Source organism: Pagrus pagrus (genome assembly GCF_965226575.1).
Source record: "Pagrus pagrus genome assembly, chromosome: 17".
NCBI classification, from domain to species: domain Eukaryota; kingdom Metazoa; phylum Chordata; class Actinopteri; order Spariformes; family Sparidae; genus Pagrus; species Pagrus pagrus.
In genome coordinates, this window is record NC_140201.1 from 10,795,683 (window position 1) to 10,816,624 (window position 20,942).

The 20,942-nt window shown below is 38.2% G+C and overlaps 2 protein-coding genes across 2 annotated transcripts; both read left to right on the forward strand.

Annotated features, from left to right (window-relative positions):
• The first annotated feature begins 2,523 nt into the window (after window positions 1-2,523).
• LOC311272666 (uncharacterized protein) lies at window positions 2,524-8,164 on the forward strand. The gene is made up of 2 exons (XM_084379238.1): window positions 2,524-2,661; window positions 4,476-8,164. The coding sequence occupies exon 2, from the start codon at window positions 4,483-4,485 to the stop codon at window positions 6,022-6,024; it is 1,542 nt and encodes a 513-aa protein (XP_084235364.1). The 5' UTR covers window positions 2,524-2,661; window positions 4,476-4,482; the 3' UTR covers window positions 6,025-8,164.
• Window positions 8,165-10,432: 2,268 nt separating this feature from the next.
• tmem79a (transmembrane protein 79a) lies at window positions 10,433-18,737 on the forward strand. Its single transcript, XM_084378805.1, has 5 exons — window positions 10,433-10,564; window positions 12,622-13,435; window positions 14,757-14,951; window positions 15,048-15,270; window positions 17,163-18,737. The coding sequence occupies exons 2-5, from the start codon at window positions 12,745-12,747 to the stop codon at window positions 17,353-17,355; spliced, it is 1,302 nt and encodes a 433-aa protein (XP_084234931.1). The 5' UTR covers window positions 10,433-10,564; window positions 12,622-12,744; the 3' UTR covers window positions 17,356-18,737.
• The last annotated feature ends 2,205 nt before the right edge of the window (window positions 18,738-20,942 follow it).

Genomic DNA, 20,942 nt, shown 5'->3' on the forward strand with positions numbered 1-20,942 from the left:
GTTAACATAACAAGTTAAGATGACTGTCATTGATTATATTTGAGTATGTGCTGTAGAATTTGACATTATTTGTGAGAAGAAAAAAAGGTAAAAATAAAAGGGATGGCCATTTTTGTCTACAGTATCTTCTGTTATTATTATTTATTATTATTGTTGTTATTATTCTTCTTGCTCCTGATTTGTTAATGTTTTGTTGGTAAAGGTTTATTATTTGTACAATGTGGGAATGGGAAAAATGGGAATTTTTACACTGAACTTAGTAAAATAAACTGATTATTGATGAATGAATAAATAAAGTTAGGCAACAGCCAACATCAAGTGTGTGTTCGATTACTTATGAGTTCCACTTTCATTACATTAAAGCTGCTAAGTCATCCACCTTTTGTCTTATAACAGACTGATTATTGTGTGTTATGTCAGGCTCAGTCCACATGGACATGGACATGGGTAAGACACCAAATATACCGCTGCAGTAGTGCAACAATGGTGCAAAGAAATACCCAATAGTAATTCCAGGGTTTAGTTTCCTCCATCACTGTAGATGTTTTCCTACGTACACCATTCATAATGTTTCACTGCTGTCCAATAATTATTTACACTTAACAAATGAGTCTGTAGGGGGCGATGCTGAGCTACAGACCCACAGTCACAGTACTTTGTTGAGGTAGCACAGCATATATTAAAGTGAAACACTTGCATAATATAAAATTATAACTGAAATGACACAACAATAAATATGACCCTTTATTGTTTCATTATGGAGGGAAATACTGTCATTTATCTAACAGCTGTTGGTAGTTTGCTTCTAAAAAATATGTTGTGAGTTTCAACAAGCCAGAATTAAACACAGTTGATGCACCTTCGTTGTTTCAATGCTGAACATGTGAACAAATGAAGCATCTTCAATTGATAACAGTTACTTATTATGATCAGAGTAACTGCTCAGTTTAATGTCAGACTTTACTGCAGATAGTTCTGTACTTGGAGAGAATTTTTCTTTTTAAGAGTGTCACAGACTTTGATGTATCCAAATCCAGCACATGATGTTGAGAGGTATAATTTGGACTTTGGTGTTTTAACATACGTATTTCAGTGGTATGGTCCTTTTCTTGTTTATAATTGAGATCAAAAATAAACTTTATTTATTTCACATGGAAATTGAGCAGAAGCACAAGAACAGATTTAAAGTTTAGACTCGGTCCAATTACCATTTACTTTCACTTCGATGACTTTTAACCTACCAATGTTCTTAATATTGTGTTTTTCCTATTTATTCTGTGAAGCTTGTTTTAATCTTTATTCTGTGAAGCATTTTGTAACTTTAGAGAAGGGCTATATACATTATTATTATTATTATTATTATTATTATTATCATCACAAATTCCTTAAGTTTGTACAAAGCTTGATAGATCTTCTAGTTTCTACACCCTGACCACTTGGACTCTTTACAAAGTGCCTGAAAAGTTATAACCCTTTATTGTAATAAAATCCACAATCAAAATCTCGTCTAATGTATTTGTTATTGTATCTTGTATCTTGTTTTTTTTTATGAACAGTATTTAAAAACTTGTTTTTATTGTTGTCTTTCTCATTTACTCACCACCATTGTACATGAGGCCAGCCCTCAGTGATTTTCCATTTTAAATAAAGGCAAAGTAAATATCTAGTGTACTATATATATTATGAGTATCTACTTTAAAAAACGCATATAAAAACAACAGTAAAAATTCCTACTTACTACACACAGCAATATAATAACTGAATCAAAATAGTCACAAACAAAATGAGGAGATGACATTATGTTGGGGATTCTGGATGAAAATTGTCCGCAGATATTAAATACAAGTATTCTTTCGGGTAAAATATTTATATTTAAAGCTCAATCAAGACCCAATTTGTTGTATTTTTTTTTTTTTGGACTATTTTTTAAAATACATTTGAAATATGTTGCAAAGCCAACTTGTTTTGGAAAGGACAATTGCAACTAACTTTGTCAAAGCAGCATAACACAAAATGGGAGAATGCTCTAGTGAAGTGGGAGTGGGACTGTATAAAAAATTAATTATGTTTCACAATATAATTTATGATTAAATTTTTTAAAATGTAATTATATTAACTACTGTAGTGATGCTACAAATATTTTTTATTTTATGGTAATTTATTTATTTAACTTTTTTCCTTCCCCTGTCCAACTGTCTTTTCTGTTATTTTGTGAGGATATACTGTATTTCATTAATCATCATGTGTTTATTTGGTTTTTACATGTATCAAATAACATAAAAACAGAAAGCAAAAGAAAGAAAGACAAGGAATTTGCAGCGAAAATAAAATAAATCACACCTGAGGGAACGAGTTGATGCGTAAAACAGCCTGCGGTGTGTAAAGATTAAAGAAGGTCACAGCTAAAATGGGTATAAATATTGTATGTGGGCTACAGCTATGTGAGAAATCACAGCAACAGCCTGGATGTTGAGGCGGAACTATAACGCTGTGGCGCAGTTTCCTTCAGAGCCTCCTAAACGTCACGGACACCCGGAAGCGATCGCAAATTTAAACAGCCATCACAACAACAATAAACGCGCACTTTCACTGTACGGGCTCTCTGATGAATCAATAATTTATGGAAAATTAAGCTGAATTTTTACAGAGGATTTCTTTCAGGTGAGATACGCTCTCTGTTGTTTGCAGTATTTTATCCGCTTCGAACCGCTAGCTTCACTTTCCATCGCCATCGATTTTGAAACTGACTATTACCTGGAAAACAATCTGGTCCATAGTCAAAGCGGGTTACTAAGGCCCGAATAGACCACATTTACAGTCTTTAAGCTACAGGAGAGAATGCATGAGGTTTTATAGTGTTTTAAAATAAATTACACATGTTTCGATCTTTTATTGTAGCGGAAGAATATTAAATTATCATTTGCATGCAGCGATATTTAATGTGCACGTGTTATTGCTAGGCTCCTGAACACTTGATCATCATACACCTTCCCGCCGTTGAAAGATTGTAGTCCAGAAAATAGACATAGCCGTGCAAAACCCACCTTTTCTGTAATAATAAAAATACAAACATTTATTAATTGCTTTCCAAATAATTTTTAAAAATATGCACAACTAGGTTGTTTAAGTGGATTGTGTTTGTTCCCTTTTGCCTTTTTAGCAAAAGAGTGTTAATAATGTGTCTTAGCTAAAAATTGGACTTTCAGTCATAATAACTTTACTAAAAAGGAGAATGTTTATAAGCCATAAGAATAGGTGTAAACTGTAGATGTAGGTAATGTGCAGAATTATAAATAAAATGTAAAAATAGGCTTAAAATGACTAAAAACTAATTATTGTGTCAACATAAGTGAATAGGTTCATAACCTCTCACTTTAATGTAATTAATGGTATGCATTGATTGTTTAAATAAATAAATACATGCAAAAGACTCAGTAATGTCGTTATAGGTGCATAAGATACATGTCAGCGATTAAGCAAAACAACTTTTAAAATGTGTACATTAACATATTACTTCATCATAGTAATGTTAATGTGGTCTATATTACCTTTATTACCTTACATGTCTCCAATATACTAGACATAAAACACGAATATTTAATTTTTGCTGATTAAGTTGACAGCATATTGCCGCCACAGAAAAGAAGCGACAGAGTCTTTACAACTCATTTATAGCTTTCATGGACATGTGCTAGATTTTCTGCAGCTGATAAACCCAAACCCAATGATTAGTAGGGGTGTCAGTAACTTTTGGCCATAGTCTTTTCTATATATCAATTATACTACTACTTAGTTTGTTGTCATAAAAACTATTACATCTATTTTATTTCACCGCACTTCTTTTTATTATCCTAAATCTTTGGTTTGGAAAATGAATTACCTGATTGTTACAGCTCTTGTTAAAGCAGGAAACATTTAGATTGTGACATGGCATGACTTTACTATTGTTCTGTCTGCATTTTGTGATTCATTCAGCTCTACATTCAAAATTAAATTGTGCAAACACTCAAAGAAGTCTTGCTCTGTCACAAACCCATATATTAATATTCAGTAGCTAAATGTGCACATCAGTTGATTATTATTATTATTATTATTATTATTATTGTTGATAACATTCAGACTAAATGTGGCGTCCCATTTCCCCCTTCCATTTCATTCACATCACAACACCATTGTGACGTTCAATTCATCTCAAGTGGCTGCCAGTTTGTTGCATTAGCTAACGTTGAGAACATTAGCTCGCAATTGTTGACATTGGTAATTCCAGCTAACGTTAATATTGCTAATGCTAGCTAGGCGCATAATGCAGAACTCAGCGATTTCACACACACAGTCATGATAATGTTTTTAAGGAACAGAGATAATTTTATTCTGCACCTTTCTACAAGCTCAGTAGATGCATTATTTTTAAAAAATGATTTGTCCACATAAAAATGTTATCTTTTAATATTGAACTTAACTTGCTCAATTTGCAGGTGCAGTATGGAAGAGGAAATAAGGATGGATGAGACAGAACAAGCAGAACAAGCAGAACAAGCAGTACAAGAAGATGCTGCCAACAATGAGGGAGAGACCAGTGAAGACATATCCAACAACAGTCCAGTTAAAAGAGGAAGGGGGAGGCCGCAAGGCTCAAAGAAGTTGAAGGTTTGTGTTACAGACGTTAACCTAACGGAGCTGGTTTCAGGCATTTCCAATGGTGGGTCCACACCCCAGCCTCCAAGGGGAAGAGGGCGTCCAAAACTCACAAAACACACGGAGCAGCAAGGATCAGGAGACGAAGATGCTGATAATTCTGTGCAAGCTCCTCGGGGTAGGGGGAGGCCGAAAGGATCCAAGAAACCGACCAGTGATGGAAACAGTGCTACGACAGATCATACTCCTAAGAAAAGAGGCAGGCCAAGAAAGTCTCTCAGCGTAAGCACTGTTGAAAAGTCTGATGGTGAAGGCTTACCAAATGGTGGCTCCGATACACCAAAAGTGGGACGCGGTCGTCCGAAAGGATCCACAAAGCGCAAGTTGGAAAGCTTAACGAGTGAAGAAGAGAATGAGGGCAGTTCTGTAACACCGAGAAAAAGAGGTCGACCGAAAGGATCATTCAGTAAGACACCGAAGTTGGAGAGACAGGTGACCATTAAGAGGGAAGCTAATGGGAGTCTAAACTCCGTGAAAAGGGGAAGAGGTCGGCCCAGGAAGGTGACGGTGGATTCAGATTCATCGAATGGCATCTCAACGGTCCCTAAGCGAGGAAGGGGTAGGCCAAGAAAACAAGAACTGGCCTCTAAAAAATACAAGAGAAGAGGTCGACCTAAAGGCTCTATAAACAAGAATAGCCTCCCGCGTAAGGTGCATGGAAGCATCGGCCGACCTCGGAAAACAGCAATCCCGTCCACAATAAGGAGACCTGGTCGACCAAGAAAACTACCAGCCAAAAGGGGACGTCCAAGGAAATACCCTCTTCAGTCAACTGCGGAACGGAACAAGCCAAAAGTATGGAAGCCGCTGGGAAGGCCGAGGAAATACCCACGTCTTGAAGCTCCAGAGGGAGCTCCCACAGTCCCTCGCCGGGGTCGTGGGCGTCCTCGCAAGTCAGAGACCAAGAGGGGCGCTCACTTGCGCAAGAGTGGGGCTTCCTCTCCATCCTCACCAAGCAGCCCCAGTGATGGATCCCCAAGAAAAAGGGGCTTTCCTCCAAGTACTCCCAAAAGTGAATCGGACGCCCCGCGTAAAAGGGGTCGCCCCAAAGGTTCAGTCAACAAAAATAAAGGCAAAAGTGAAGCGGAGCTTGACAGCGTACTCTCCAACCATTCAAAGAGCGATACATCTGCTGTTGGAGTGGAGTGTGAAGGAGCGCCGGTAGAAGAGGAGCAGCAAACAGACGTGGAGCAGCAAACAGACATGGAGCAGCAAACAGACACGGAGCAGCAAAAAGACATGGAGCAGCAAACAGACACGGTGCCCATCAAGCAGGATACTGAAGAAACGATTCAGGATGCAAGCTTTGAAGTTAGTAGCCAGGCTTGATGAACGATCCCGGTCTGACCAAAAAATTTGCTGTAGTAGTTGCTGTTTTAAACATTGAATACAATCTTGTCAATGAAAACACAAGTTTTTAACTTTTTGTCAGTCAGGTAGGCTAGATATTCAGCAGCACCTGTTTTCCTGACTAACTCGTTCATGTTGTTTTCTTGTGCTTGATTTTTCTTTCTTTTTTTTTTTTTTTCTTTTTTTTTAATACTTCATTTTCCGTCATCTGACTAAGCCGTAGTACTAATAATATTTTACTGGAACTGGCATGTAGAGTTTATTATTACAGACCGATTAGTCCAGTTTTCATTTAACTTTCAGATGTAGTGTTTATCAGTTCAATTGTATCCGTAAAACGTTTGCTCGAGTGTGACCTTGGATGCAAAAAATAGTCCAAACAATTGTCGGAGAGATGAGAGAAAACAGAAGAGTGAAGCTAAAGAATGCTGAAATCGTGATGTCCCATCCAGGCTGGCCTCAACATCTGTAACTCAGTGCAGTCTCCTATTCTGCTTTTCTCTCATCGGTCTCTCTCCCTTATGACGAACTAGTATATAAATACAGACTGGTACAAGGCTCAGTCACATTCTTTGAGTATAAGGGAGGTTTTCGCCAACTCATATCAAGACACACTCCTCCTAATGATACTGCTCTGCGAGCCAAAACAAAAGTATGCCTCCAAGTTTAAAACAATTAATTCAAAATAAATCCTGTGAATGATGTTTCACAGGAAGAGAAAGGAGAAAGATTTTGATATATAAGATAACAAAAAATGTTGTTTTTTTAAACCCGCATTTGGCATTTAACGAAGGGGTAACTAAGTTGCCTCAGGGTTATTGGATTATTTTTAAAATTAACAATCTTAAAACAGTTATTATTTATAGCAAATTTTTTAGAAGTTCAGCTACAACTTTACTATTTTGGTTCACTTTTCTTCTTCTTTTAGCATAATTTTATGCCACAGTGGAAAATAGTTTTTAGAGAAAATAAAGCTCTAATATCCAACAGTACACTAGCTGCTCAGTGCCAGATGGCAGACAGACACAGTTAGCAACTAGCCGGGGACGATAGTGCAGTAATTGGCGGCTAAAGGGTCCGATGTTTCTCTCAAGAGTTGGTAGAGACCAAAAACTAAAAGAAAATAATATGCCGATGCGCCAATTCCCCCAAGGGGTCAAAAAAAGTATCGCAGGCAAATGAGAAAAAGCTCAAAACAGAAATGGAGGATAATCAATACTAGAACCACATTAAATACATTTGAGTAAGGCTTTGTTTTAGTAGTTTGTGTTACTTAAATTGCACTGTAATTCAGAATGATTATTTTCTTTGTCCTGGTAAAGATTCTGAAAAATTAGAGCTTTACTTTGGCTTGTTATGGACTATCTGTGAGGAGAGTTTGAGATAAAATATATCTAAGGGATGTCATAATTTTCTCAACGCCATTTTACAGTTCGTCATGTCTTCATATTTGTTTTGCCTTAATTGCCAAAGCTTTGAATGTACGGTTACTGTCCTGCACTGATCAGCCTTTGGTGACATCCATTCCTCGACAGAACAGAAAAATCTGTATCAAACGCCTTCTTGCCGCTCACAGTCGCCCTGAAGATTTCCTGCTCCACATGTACCATTTTAATTTCTTTGAATCGAGCTGTTATCAAGTTGCAGTAGTTATTTCACTCTGTCCTCTAAATGTTTACGTGTAACTGTGAAGCCTTTTTTTATAACCTTGGGACTGTCATGAGATTAAATTCAAGTAAATGATTTCACAGATATTCTTTTACTTGTTTTTGAGCACCTGGTGTAAAAAACGTGTGACATGACTTGTACATCATTTTAACTGATACTAACACACCTTTATGGTTGGATCAAACAATTGAAGTTCCGAAATGCCAAATTGTGCTTCTGTGTGTCAAGTTGTCATGTAAAAAAATATAAGATAAAAAGGAAAAAAAAAAAGAATGTGAGACGAGGACAAAAATGGAGGTTTAAAGTTTTAAAAATCACATTGAAATTCGATCTGGCTTTATGAAGTCACGTTATTTTAAGTGGACATGTTTGGATTTTGTGTGTTTTAACAAGCAGTCAATAATTTGTTGAGATTATGCTCTTGAAATAAAATGTTGATCTTGCCGTTTTATTTTCTACAGCGTGGTGTCCCCTTCTGTTCCTGTTGGTTTGTTTATATACAGTTTACATGACGTAATGATGTAGGCACAGGCAGTATTTAGCAGTTATTATAGTTTGTTGGTAGCAGCTCCCCCCTCACCGGTCCTGTCTGATGACTTGACTGATGTGCTATGCACCTGAGTCGGGCTGAAGCAAAGGTTGTGTGTGTTTTGACAAATGGATCACTCCAAACTATAAAACCTGTACGATTCAGGTTCCTTGTAATTTGTAAAAAAGTGGAAATCTTTCTCAAGGGAACAGTAGCTTTATTTTTTTATCAAAAAGGAGAGTCGCTTTTTACTTTTAGGATGTTTTATATGATCTAAGTATAATATATATGCCTTCAGTGCTTATATTTCAGCTGTGTACTCCATAGCAATTTTACTTTACTGCAAAAGTAACAACGTGCTGTCCTGATATGTAACTTCCTTGTTAATTAAACAAGACGGACCCAGATAAAGGTCCACACTTGTGCATAAATGAAGTGTCTTTTGGCATGTAGCTGCAGGGGGATATGTCTTTTTTCACTTTGCTGAAAAAAGTTGTTTTGCACAACATCTATAAATCTGTACCAGGGCTGGGCAAAGTGGGGAGTGTGGGCTAAATTTGACCTGCGATAAGGTTCACTTTGACCCGCCAGATGTTTCCAATGAAGGTAATGTAAAAATTAATTTCAAATTGAATGTATTTATGCCATTTAATATTTTTGTGAGGTGATAATGTTTTCTAAGTATGTTGGATAATTTATTCTTTTTTCATAGTCTGAGCTTGGTAGCAGAGTGACACCGTGCAGGACGTCAGACAGTTCAGAAACTTGAGGCCCTAATACTGTTTTTGCATCATAACAAAACAATAGGTGTCTGATTTTGGCTATGGCCCACCATTTAACTTTAGTTTTGGCCCTCTGTGGGACAACATTTGGGCACCCCATATCCATACCAAACAATTTTGTCAACTTTCTGATTCAAAAACACAACTTTCACAGTTTGTATTAACATTGACAGACGAGATGGTTATGATGATGGCATGAGTGTAGATTGCTCATTTTACCATATAGATGAAGACAATAGAAAAATTGTACAAGGACAAAGTGCTATTGGAAAAAAATGGCAAATATAGTATTAGAAAAATAAATAAAAAGATTATTGAAATAGGGCTGAAAAATGATTTAGTACGTTGTAGAGACAAACATGTCTGTGAGTTAATGATTAAGGCTAGAAGGTGCCTAATGAAAGACTTTCGCCGGAGAAAAAGGTATTGAGCCCAGTGGGCTTGATCATGAACACATGATAATATTTACAATTAATAAATTGATAGTGCGAATTATTAAATCAGGTTGAAATTAAGCACATGATCAAATTAGCAACACACATATTTAAATGAAGAGCAAAAATTCGAGCGCAACAGTTAAACCGTGAAGCAGTTGTCGAGCATACAATCTATAAATCTATACCATACAATTTTGTCATATTGACCCTAAAACAAAATTTTCAGTTTGTATTAGTTGAGTAAGAATTATATTAATTAATGTTCGATCAAATGAAGGTGATGGCATCAGTAAAGATTTCCAATTGTAATATATAAATGTAAATGCTAGAAAAATGCTATAAGGATAAAGTACGAAATAAGAAAAATACACTATAACGTAGGGGAAAAAAATCAGAAGAAAAAAACTCTAATTGGGTCAAAAATTAGTTCATGATTGAGGCTAAAGGGACCACAAAAAACACATTAGCTTCTGGCTAATTCACAAATAACAAACACAAAAGTAAGAATTATACAGTCAGCACGCAAATGACAACATCAATAACATTATTAAGGTGAGAGCATGATGAAATCAGAACACAAATAATTAAAATAAGGGAGCACAAGTCATCAAATGGAGAGCACACATCAAAAATTTACGTTAGCTTATCAAAGACTAGCCTAGCTAAAGCGTGAGCACCACTATGCTAATTGGAGAGCTGGGCCTATATCAGTAAGAGCACTGGCTATTATATCAAGAGTGAGTGTAAATCATTAAATTGAGAGCACAATTATCTATTTATTGCTTCCCTGTAGCCTCCGAGGATCCATTACAGGCCTTTTTCAGCGCTTGAGACAGAGATAAGCGACCTTTGGGACCGTTGAAGGAGAAGAAGAGGAAGAAACGGAGTGACGTCAAAGTCGACAAAAGGCGGTGACGTTTTCTGTACGTGGAGCGGAGAAAAAAAAAAAACAGAGTGATACCTCTTCACGGTTTCCTGCTCTGTGCTGAAAGAATGGACTGAGTACCTGGTCACACCTGCCGGGCTGCTTTTCACTTCACCTGAGAGAAACAGCTGCACTACTGACGTACACACAGTCACGGATAGTTTCGGGGTGAGAACAGGTACGTCCACCATTACTTTTTACAATATGTTTGTGTGTTTAAGTGTCGCAAAACTCGGTCATAAATACAAAGATGCTAAATAAGTTTTAGCCTTTAGCTCGAGACTACATTCCTCAGTGCGGTGCACCACAACAGGCCTAATGAGCTTCACCTCAGTGTACATACAGGATTAAAAACGGCTCTGTACAACCTTCACTCGTCACAACAAACTTTGGACTATAAAGTTGGCAAACAAACACCTTTTCCTGTCTGTGTAGCTCCACATAGTTTGTGCAGAGGCCCACACTGAAGATTTTCCAGTGTTTGTACAGTATTGTGAGGCATTAATTAAGAACAGGAACAGTAAGACAAGGACTGTAAAGTTAAATAAAGTTGACTCTGAGGAAGAAATACAGCATAAAAGTCAACATTAAACACCTGCAGCTCTCTGCTGAAACCAGGCTCAGACAGTATAAGTGGATCCAACAGGGATATTTTTGTGGTTAAAGACATGAAATCTACATTTGAACAGATCCGGCCATGCTTCACAGCTTCACCTCAGTCACAACACATCAGCTTCATTTTACAGCTGCTGTCTGTGACAAAGTCCAGGCTGTCTCGTGTGTTTTCAGAGAGCAGGAATGCAGCCGTGTTGATACAGCTCCTTACTCACTCCATTACTGAAATGTAACTGTTAATCTGTTTCTGTTAATAATTGGCCGCGCAGATATCACAAAGGTGGGTTGAGCTGCTTCTGACACACCTGGAAATGCACGACTCAAAATGAGTTATGTCTGCATGTGCATGAATAGCCAGTAAAACTGAAATGAAATGTGTCGGTGTGAATGTAATGTGTTTTAAAGTAAGCATCGTCTCTTATCAGTTTTGAAGCGTAAAATAATCCCTCTGCAATGTTTTGAATAGCTTTCATGTACTGCTGACACAGTTTGGGGTTATTGTTATTGTAACTTTGGGAGGTAAAAGGTGCAGCAGCTGGCCTGGGGTTTGTGCAGTAGTCCCGTATTGTTGTGTGTAGTTCTGCAGGTGCTTTATGTAACTTGGTTTTATTGTCTTTGTAGTGTTTTATGTGTGCGATATGAATTTATGTAACTCAGACCTGCAGCGCAGAGTCCAAGAGAATAGTCCCCACGTTGACATTAGAGTATATTATATCAATCGATTGGTCGAATAATGGAAAAAATCATCTGTAACAATTACAGACAGGCTGATTATCAGCCGGGCCAATTATCAGGGTTGATAATCAGTATTTTTTTGATTTTTGTAATTGGTATGTTTTTTTCCAATTGCTGATAAAATGAATTATACCGGCTCTCATGAAGCATCCTCTCTTTGCAGAGTCACCACTCTTTAATGTCAATCAATGTCCTATACACAACATTATCTGACTGGTTACACGTCACAAATTATAGCCTTTCAACACCGAATAATCTGACTCTGCAAAGTAACTTAAATGATCAAATAAGTGTTGTGTACCAGATGTAAAAGATTTGTTTTAACAAATGGTTTTGACTTTATTAATAGTGGTGAAAAAAGGAGAAGATGTCATGCTGTTATCTCCTTCAAATAATCAGACTTAATCCTGATTTCTAATCTTTTAATTTTAACTCTCACTGTATTTATTGCTGTAATTGTTTTGGTGTTGGGGAGTCTTATTTTTCACCATTCAGTGAGGCTAAACAGGTTATACCTGGCCCCAGGGTGTGACTATTTTGGTCGTCCACCAAAAAATCTGTCAAATGATGACTGAACATTTACATTAGAAGCTCTGGTGCACCTGAAATTTATGTGCACCTTTTTATTCCTGTATTACCGGGTACGCCTGAATGAAAAAGTGCAGCCAGTGTAAAACGTTAATCTGGAGCCCTGTTACAGCAAAAGCAATCTATAATTTTCTGACATAAACTCAGGTGGAGGAGACAGCTGCACAAACTCTAGCTCGCTCTTTACACCGTGTTGGCCTGTCAGGACACACCCGTAATAAACAGTGAACTTTGATTTTCTTTGCGAGGCTGAAGGCGCACTCACATTTTGTTGTGTTTGTTTTTCTCCCCTCACAGAAAAATCAACAAATGAAGCCAAAAATGACTTTCAGCAACTGGAAGAAGCTTTGTTAACGGACTCTCGACGGTGCAACAGGTATTGACTGAAAAGAGAGGAAAATTGAATTTAAAAACTCAAGAATGTCTGGCCAAGGTGGTTCAATCTCCGATGAGGTGGCTGTTCCTCCTGCAGATCCAGCTGCAGAGAAAATAGCCACAATTAAGCCACAAGATAGTGACCGTACAGAGGAAGGAAGGGAGATTACAGACGAAGAAGAAGAAGAAGAAGAAGACGACTTAAATGAGGAGGATGAAGAGGAAGAAATGACCAGCTCAGCTCATCTGGAGCCCACAACTCTGCCGTGGCCCGGAGACAAAGGCAAGATGCCTCAGACGGACAACGACGACGAAGCCTGGTCAGAAAAAAGAGTTTCTGAGTCTGAAGAGAGGGACACGGGGATCAGCGGAGGAAGCCAGGACCTGTCAGAGGAGGCGGACAGCGTCAGAAAGGGCAAATGGAGGGAGAGCATGCCTGAGGGTGAGAGGTGGAGGGATGATGAGATCGAGGTGCAGCGAGATGATAAAGGGGAAGGCTCGCTGGCGGATGATGAAGATGAGGGGGAAGAAGAAGAAGAAGAAGAGTCGCATTGGATCTCAGAGAAAGCAGCTCCAGGTTTCACTCCACGAGTCACAATAGTGCGTCCAACAAGTAGAGAGATTCCTGAGGAGAGCAAGCTGTTCATAGAGAGAGACGTCAACGAGGAGCTGCAGGAGGAGCCTGAGTCAGCCAGGCACTATTACCCCGAGTGGACAGAACAGGAGGACAAGTACTGTGAGTATAAGACACAAAATGGACTCTGCTGCATTCTGGGCCCATATTTATTAGAATTACATGCGTAAATTGTGGATTGTAAGCAACGAGACACATGTATTACTCCTGCAAACAGTAAACAGTAGATAATCTGTTGAGCCTGGGCAGGAACAGCCAATCAGAGACATGGATTTACCCTCATCTACATTTACTCACTGATGTTATTAGTCAAAACACGTAGTTTATATTTTTTCTAAAGGTTTGTAATCTTTTCACTTACATTTTACACAACTTACATGTGATCTAATATATTTATGACTTAAAAATATATAAAGTGTCAAATATTAATCCAAAGAGTGAGAATTTGAAGACTCGGAATGAGACTCAAGACCCTCCTGAGATTTTGATTGCTTAAGACTTTGAATCCTTGTTAGTTTACTTTTTGGTCACGTTTGAATTATGAATATGTTAAGCAGCTAAAAGCGTTTAAGTGCTTGTGGTAAACCCGAAGTCGCTACACAGCTGCTGATTAGTAAAAACTTATTTTGTTTGCTAGAAACAACCACGTCTTCTTCTCATAATATTCAAGTCTGCTGCTGACTGTTTGTTTCATGGATGAGTCTCTGTCAGTATGGTTGTGATTTTAATGCTTCTTGTCAGGTGAATCTCAAGTCACAGATGTTTTCACAGCATCCACTTCTAACCTTTTTCAGAAGACATTTTGACGTGTCACGGTAAGAAAAGGTGCAGGTGTAAATAATGAAGTTAATGATGTTTGAGCTCCATTGAAGGGTCCTGGGTTTGGTCACGCTGACTCATCGGCATGCTGTCACGATCGCTTATCTTCAAATCAGTAACACCTGAGCTTTTCCTGCTATGACGGGTCAAAATGTCCGCTGTGAGAAAAGGACTCATGGGTGTTTTAAGCCTTTTGTTAGTGACACAGTAAAGAGATGACAGGAAAAAGGGAGAAAGAGATGAGGAATGACGAAGGATTGATTTTAATAAGGACACATAAGCTCCTGTGGATTTTACATTATCTATTATATGCAAAAAAAAAATCAACATGTAACTTTCATTTGATTAATTGGTCACGCATCAGATTGCTGAGCACATTTTCACTCAGCGAGTTAGTGAGTCACTGCACTCTGAGCCCAGCAGCGCAGCGTAATGCTCTCATTTCTCCTTAATCAGATGTAATTACATGTCTCGAGATGAATCATGCTATGACTTCAGTCTGCGTCTCACTGTCTCCTCCTGTCCCAATAAAGATATCTATAGGTAATGATTACAGTTAAACAAATCACTTGGATTAAATAGTCCTTGTGCTTTTCTTCCTCAGACCTGTGTGATGATCTGTGCGGTGACAAACTGAAGGTGGTTCTGACGCTGGTGGCTGCAGGGATCCTCTTCCCTCTCCTGGTGTGGGGAGGTTACGCCCTCCTTCCCTTTGACTCGCCGCTGCTTGCAAGCGCCCCCCTCCGGGTGGTGTACACTCTACGCTGCTCCTTCTTTGCCATTATCCCCATCCTGCTCGGTAAGACTTCACTATGTGGTCATGTATTGAAACAAACACTGAGATGTAGAAAGAAAAGACTAAAACCAGGTTATCTTGACCCCCGTGTCTCTGCAGGCGTGTTGGTGCTGGGCATCGCCCGGTTGCGCTACGGGGCCCTGCAGCCCCTCTACAAGGGCAAACAGGTGAAGAAAGAGGTGGCGGTGCACTGGCACTACATCAACGAATCCCTGGCTCTCTTCCTCTTCTTCTTCCTGCAGCTCGCTGTCATGGCAACCTATGTCAGCCAGGACCTGGTGAAGTTGGTGCCGCTGCTCACCATCATATTCGTTTTCGGCAGGTATGTGTTAAATCTATGGACGCGGAGGGAAAGATGATTCTGTCGTGTGTAGGATAAAGTCTCAGTGTTGTTTATGAGCGAGTTTCAGAGATTCAGAGTGAGTTAAGTCAAGAAAAAGAAATTCAGGCTGAACATTTATTTTCCAGATAGTAAAGAATTGTGTTTCTGTAGTTTTAGTCATTTATTATCAGTAGTACAACTTTATGGAGGACTGAAAGTGCCAAAATCAAAATTTAGAATCAAAATAAATAACTAGATAAATGTGTAATTAAATACACCAAAAATGATACTAAAAATAAATGTATGTCTAATATTTTGAGAGGCCCAACACACTGTGGTCTCTCTCATTACCCACCGTTGTACTGGTGAAGCTGAGGGCAAGATATGCCTCATTATATTTCCTTGCCTTTGTTTAGTGGCTTTAATTAATACAAAGACATATCCTCAGGTTAATGATAGTATCTACACTGCTGACTGAGTGTGGGAGCAAAAATGTAACTCATTAACTAAAATGTCTGTCTGTTAACGTTCATGGCGCTTTAAGAGCAACTTCCTGTTATAACTTTGAGTCAACTGTGTAAAGTTTCACATCGCGGACAGACAAGGATCACAAGTCATTTTGAAAACAGTCACCTTTTCCATTTCCAAATAAACTGGTTAAACCAGGAATGTGTTTTAAACCGGTCTGATCACTCCTGGAAGTTTACAAGAAATAATCTTTGTGTTTTCCTTCTCTTTTCTTATCTTGTGTAGTTTCTTCTTCTATTTTTCTTCATATTATCTTTTCTTTTGCATTTACATTTACACTGGATTAAACATGAAAGGGATAGTTCGGGTCCTTTGACGTGGTGTTGTAGGAGGTACGTCTTCCCTAGTTGGTGTGTCACCTGCAGTAAATCACTGTCATCTGTCCGCTGGTCTGGAGAAGCAGCACGCAGTACCGGCAGGAAGCAGAGCATTGTACTGCTGAAACCAGCAAGACATATTTTAGCCACCTAAAATAAGTCCTAGCTAAAATATATGCAGCAGTTTAAGTGTACGCTATGTTTTGAACATTTTTATGCGCTTAAACCAAACTTGCCGTTAAACAGCCTTTTCCTCTGGCACTACATTTCCTCAACCGTACAACGTCCGTATTCCTACGCACAAGCAGAATGTAATGCCAAAGATAAAGGCTGTTTAACGGCAACTTAAGCGCTTAAAATGTTAAATAATTGAGGTAAAACATTACAGTGTACTGATAAACAAATGCAACAACACATACGTTGGAGTTAGAAAGTTGGGATGCACAACTACAGTGGAGTATCATGTAATTAAACACTTTATTTAATTATCTACGCTGGTGATCAAAGGATTTGCCTGAGAGAATTAATAAAATATTCCACCAGGCCGACAGCGTCATCGTGTTCGTCATATTGCATTTAAATGCAAATTTATGTTGTTGACAGGCAGCTCCTCACTTGATCCCAAATCATTCCAGGATCTATATTAATATCATTTAACATATCTGCTATTCTCTCCACACCAACCACATTCAGAGACAGTCTGTGACGACTGCGGGCTCTGAAAAGTCTCCTCTGGCATAATCACAAGCTTGATGAGGGAAAATTACGACGAGTAAAAAAGCATCAATTAGGTTGTTAATCCAGATCCTTTGAATCGCCACGCACTTGACACAAAAACGGATGAAAGACTTGAAGGAGCTAAGCCTTCTAATGTTCCTGCTGAAAAGGGAGAGTGGGTGTGTGAGATGATGTGGGTAGTGATCAGATCTTTTTGTCTTCTTTTATCCAAATCAAGCTGATTATAAATCTACATCAAACAGAAATAAAGATCTAAGTCTGAGTACTTCCCTCTCATCCGTAACGTATGATTTGTGTTCTGTGCTGCAGGCTGATCTACTGGCTCTGCCTCTCTCTGGGCAGCACCATCAGGGGCCTCGGCTTCGGCCTCTCCTTCCTCCCCATACTGGTCATGCTGGGCGTCAACCTGTACTACGTCTGCTCGTCGGTCGGACAAGGGTCTGTTTTCGACGTCGAACAGCCCACGATGGCTCCTCCTCCCAAGCAGCGCTGGTGGGGTTGAAGGGCGGAGGCGGCATTAAGAGACAAACAACTCTAAAGACATTCTAATATCATCACACTTGGACAGACAACTTGGCTCGTTATCCTGGTTTCCTTTTAATTTGTAAGGTGGTAAAAGCAACTGCAGACACTCTTTGATCACCTGTTTACAGTCAAAAAATACAAATACGATACAAAAACTAATGATCAGCTGTCAAAAAAACTGCCAAAAATGACCAGTGTCTTTCTTTTTGTAGCAGCCATTGCTTACTGTGATTACAAAAAGAAATTGCCCTTCACACTAAAACGCCTCCACAGTGAAAGCTTTTATTGTGAAGTAGCAGTAAAAATGTTTAGTTTACATTAGCAGCAGCTTAATACAGCTCTGACACGGTGTGAAGAAAGCAAACATCAGAGAGATGCATCCTTTCCTGTGAATCTCTTTATTCAGGTCCGGGATCGGTGGACTGTTTCCATCAACTTACAACTGGCTCTGTTTCTGATTCACGACCTCTACTTCATATACAGATACCAATATTAGAAAGTAAAAAAGTCGGCTATCGTTATATCAGCCGACATACACACATTTTTGTTTTTGTTTTTATAAAACACTTGACAAAAATGTCACAGAGGCTAAACATTTTTCTGTTTAACAACAATGTTCTTGTCTAAAATGACACCAGTGCAAGAGTTTTCCTATTGATGCGAATCAGAAAACATACACCGACACCACTATATCTGTGACACGCCAACAGATACATCTCTAGGGCTCCAACTACAGATTGAAAAATAGGATTTGATTTAATGAAAATCTCAAAGATTACAGCTTTAAGTGTTGTAGCTCAAATCTTCCTCTCTCAGAAAACCAAATAATCATATTGTAGATAAGAAAGGAAGCTGAAAAGGTTTACATTAACATTCACACCTACAAAGCTCTGCTTCAGTGTGTGTTTACTAACTTTACTGATCTTCCATTATGATTCAGTCTGCACCTTCCTCTGGTCTTAAGCTGATAAAATCTGTTTTGAGGCAAAAGGGTTTAATTACGTTCGGACACGATGACAGAAAAGTGAGACATGAAACCTAAATCCTGTCAGTTATAAGCACAGAATCAAGTGAGTTTGTTATTTTTTTATATGAATTATTAACATCAAGATGTTTTATGAATTTTCCCCATTTTTATATTGTTGTCACACACCTGGATCTTTTGTTAATCTTAAGACTTTATATTTATAAGTGAGGCTGTAAAATGCATCTTTGTTTTATTGATCAAAGGTTTGTTTTTCCTTGTTTACAGCAGCAGCACTCGTCGAGCTATTTGTGGATCTCTTTTCTTTCTTTTGAAGAATGTTTGTTCGTTTTAAGTGCACGAGTATTTAAAATAAATCTCATTAATATTTGGGACTTTTAATGTGTTCAGCAAACGATTCAGATCCAAAAAATTAGTAATTATAATGTAAGTTGGAAACGTGGGTCCTCTGTGATCATGAGTCACAAGGCAAGTTTCAGCAAGATCAAATAGTCGGTGCGCAATTTCAAAACCTGAAAAAATGTGGCCCGTCTTGAACAAAAGCAAATGTGGGCAGGTTTTCTTTCCACAAAGGAACAAAGAAACAGCCGAGTCATAGTTGAAGTTGGCAGACGGGGGGGGGGGGGAAATAAACACCACAAAAATGTTGTGTAAAAACAAAAAGAAAGAAATCATTCAGCTCCCAGACTGAGCATTAGTGTCACAGAGTGGGGATCCATTCATGTGTCCGTGCTGTTTGACAGGTTTACTCTTGAACAAACCCAAAATCTGGCCATAGCCCACACCGTTAACCCTTTACCAACCCCTTTCCACACTCGCTTTGTGTTACATCAGTATAACAACACCATGTTATATATGAATGAATAGATGTGACGCTTGTATTGTCAGTTATATAAAATAAAACAGCCTGTCATAAAAATAATCCAGTTAAATGCATTAAGTACAACTGGAACTGTTACAAATATATTCATATCTCAAATACTTGAAAACTTTAATTTCAAAGTTTGACAGGTAATTTTGACAGTTATAATTTCTGCAAACCACTTTGTGTTATGTGAAATAGGCTTCGTATCACATTTCCACAAAATGTCATATCACGATCAAGTTGTGTGTTTTATGACCTGATTTTCATATCAGCGGGCGGAGGGGACGAGGCTGACAAGGCACTGACCGCAGTTCAAAACTTCAACATTTTGTAACTGACTGAACCTTCATCAACAACATTTGTAACTGTGAAACCACTGGATGTTTTTAAGGGGACAGTTTACAACCTGGCTCGTGGCAACAAAAACATGATATTTTCGACAGGAAGTCAGAGCATCTCAGCTGCGTTTGTGTTGACAAAAAACAGATATTATAAGTCAAATCATGATGTTTCCCTAACAATAACCAAGTGGTGTTGTGCCTTAACCTAACCAGAACATAAGCAGAGCATTGTCACAACAGAAAACAGGAAACTGAATCTAAAGAAATCTTAAGTTTCTACATATCCGTGGTTAACAGAAACTTACTTTACCATCATAGATTCTGGCAATTAGATTTATTCACTGCAACAGTCAAAAAATCAAAAGTTGGTTTACTTTGGGGTTAAAATCACCAGATATTGATGAAGGTCGACACCATCTTTATCAGCCTTTGCTTCTGAGGTACTCACCTTACTCCACGTAGTTCAGGACTCCTAAAATTTGACATGCAAAACATTTGCATCATCTTATTAAGTGGTCCATTGTGAAATATTAAACCACCAAGAAGTATTTAAAATACTTGAAATTACTACAAGAATAAATGCTACTTTTACATGAATGCATCAGTAAACATAATCTATTGTCAGAACCTTATTTTCCCTAATACTTACATAGTTTCCTTTTCCTTTTATTGAGTATTTTCACATAGTGGTAATGCTACTTTTATTTGAGAAAGACAACTGAATACTTCTTCCAACACTGTTTAAGATAAATGAGGGATCTTTGTCTTTTAAGCACTCAAAGTTTTGTTAGTTCCTTCCCAGTCGTTCAGTTTCCTCTGCTCTGCTCATTTTTACATGCGTCACTTGATATCAAACTTTTATGATGAGCCGACCTGTTACAACCTGTGAAAGAATCCCAGTGAACATGTCAACAAAAACGTCACTCGTATTAGAAAATGAAACAACTTCCTGCGTCTGCTGACTACTTTTCCATGCTGGCATCCTAAATGGGAACAGCTAAAAGTATAATTCTGAGCTCAGTGTGAAATAAATAGAAACATTTTCATTCGCTGAAGGACTGAGAGCCTTTTTGTACCTATTTTCTATTTGAAGACAGCGAACATAAACATTTGCTTCTTTATAGTTGCCATTAAAGTTCTGTTAATGAACTAATTCAGATTGTAATGTATAATAATAAAACACAGAGTCCATTTTTCTGCATAACAAAGTAAATTTTTCTGATTAAACTCTCAAAACAGTTCATCTCACTTGAGATCAGGAATGTTGTAGTACGAAGATCTTCATCACGGTTGTTATGGTGCCCTAAATACTTTTCTACTTTTCGTTTACAGCATCTAAAGAGTTAAAGTTGGCACAGACAGCAGTACCTGAT

Excerpts from the sequence above, each read along its gene's own strand:
- LOC311272666 (XM_084379238.1), top strand. The coding sequence starts at position 4,483 with ATGGAAGAGGAAATAAGGATGGATGAGACAGAACAAGCAGAACAAGCA.
- tmem79a (XM_084378805.1), top strand. The coding sequence starts at position 12,745 with ATGTCTGGCCAAGGTGGTTCAATCTCCGATGAGGTGGCTGTTCCTCCT. Across the intron at positions 13,436-14,756 it reads AGAACAGGAGGACAAGTACT|ACCTGTGTGATGATCTGTGC; the intron begins GTGAGTATAAGA and ends TTTCTTCCTCAG. Across the intron at positions 15,271-17,162 it reads ATCATATTCGTTTTCGGCAG|GCTGATCTACTGGCTCTGCC; the intron begins GTATGTGTTAAA and ends TCTGTGCTGCAG.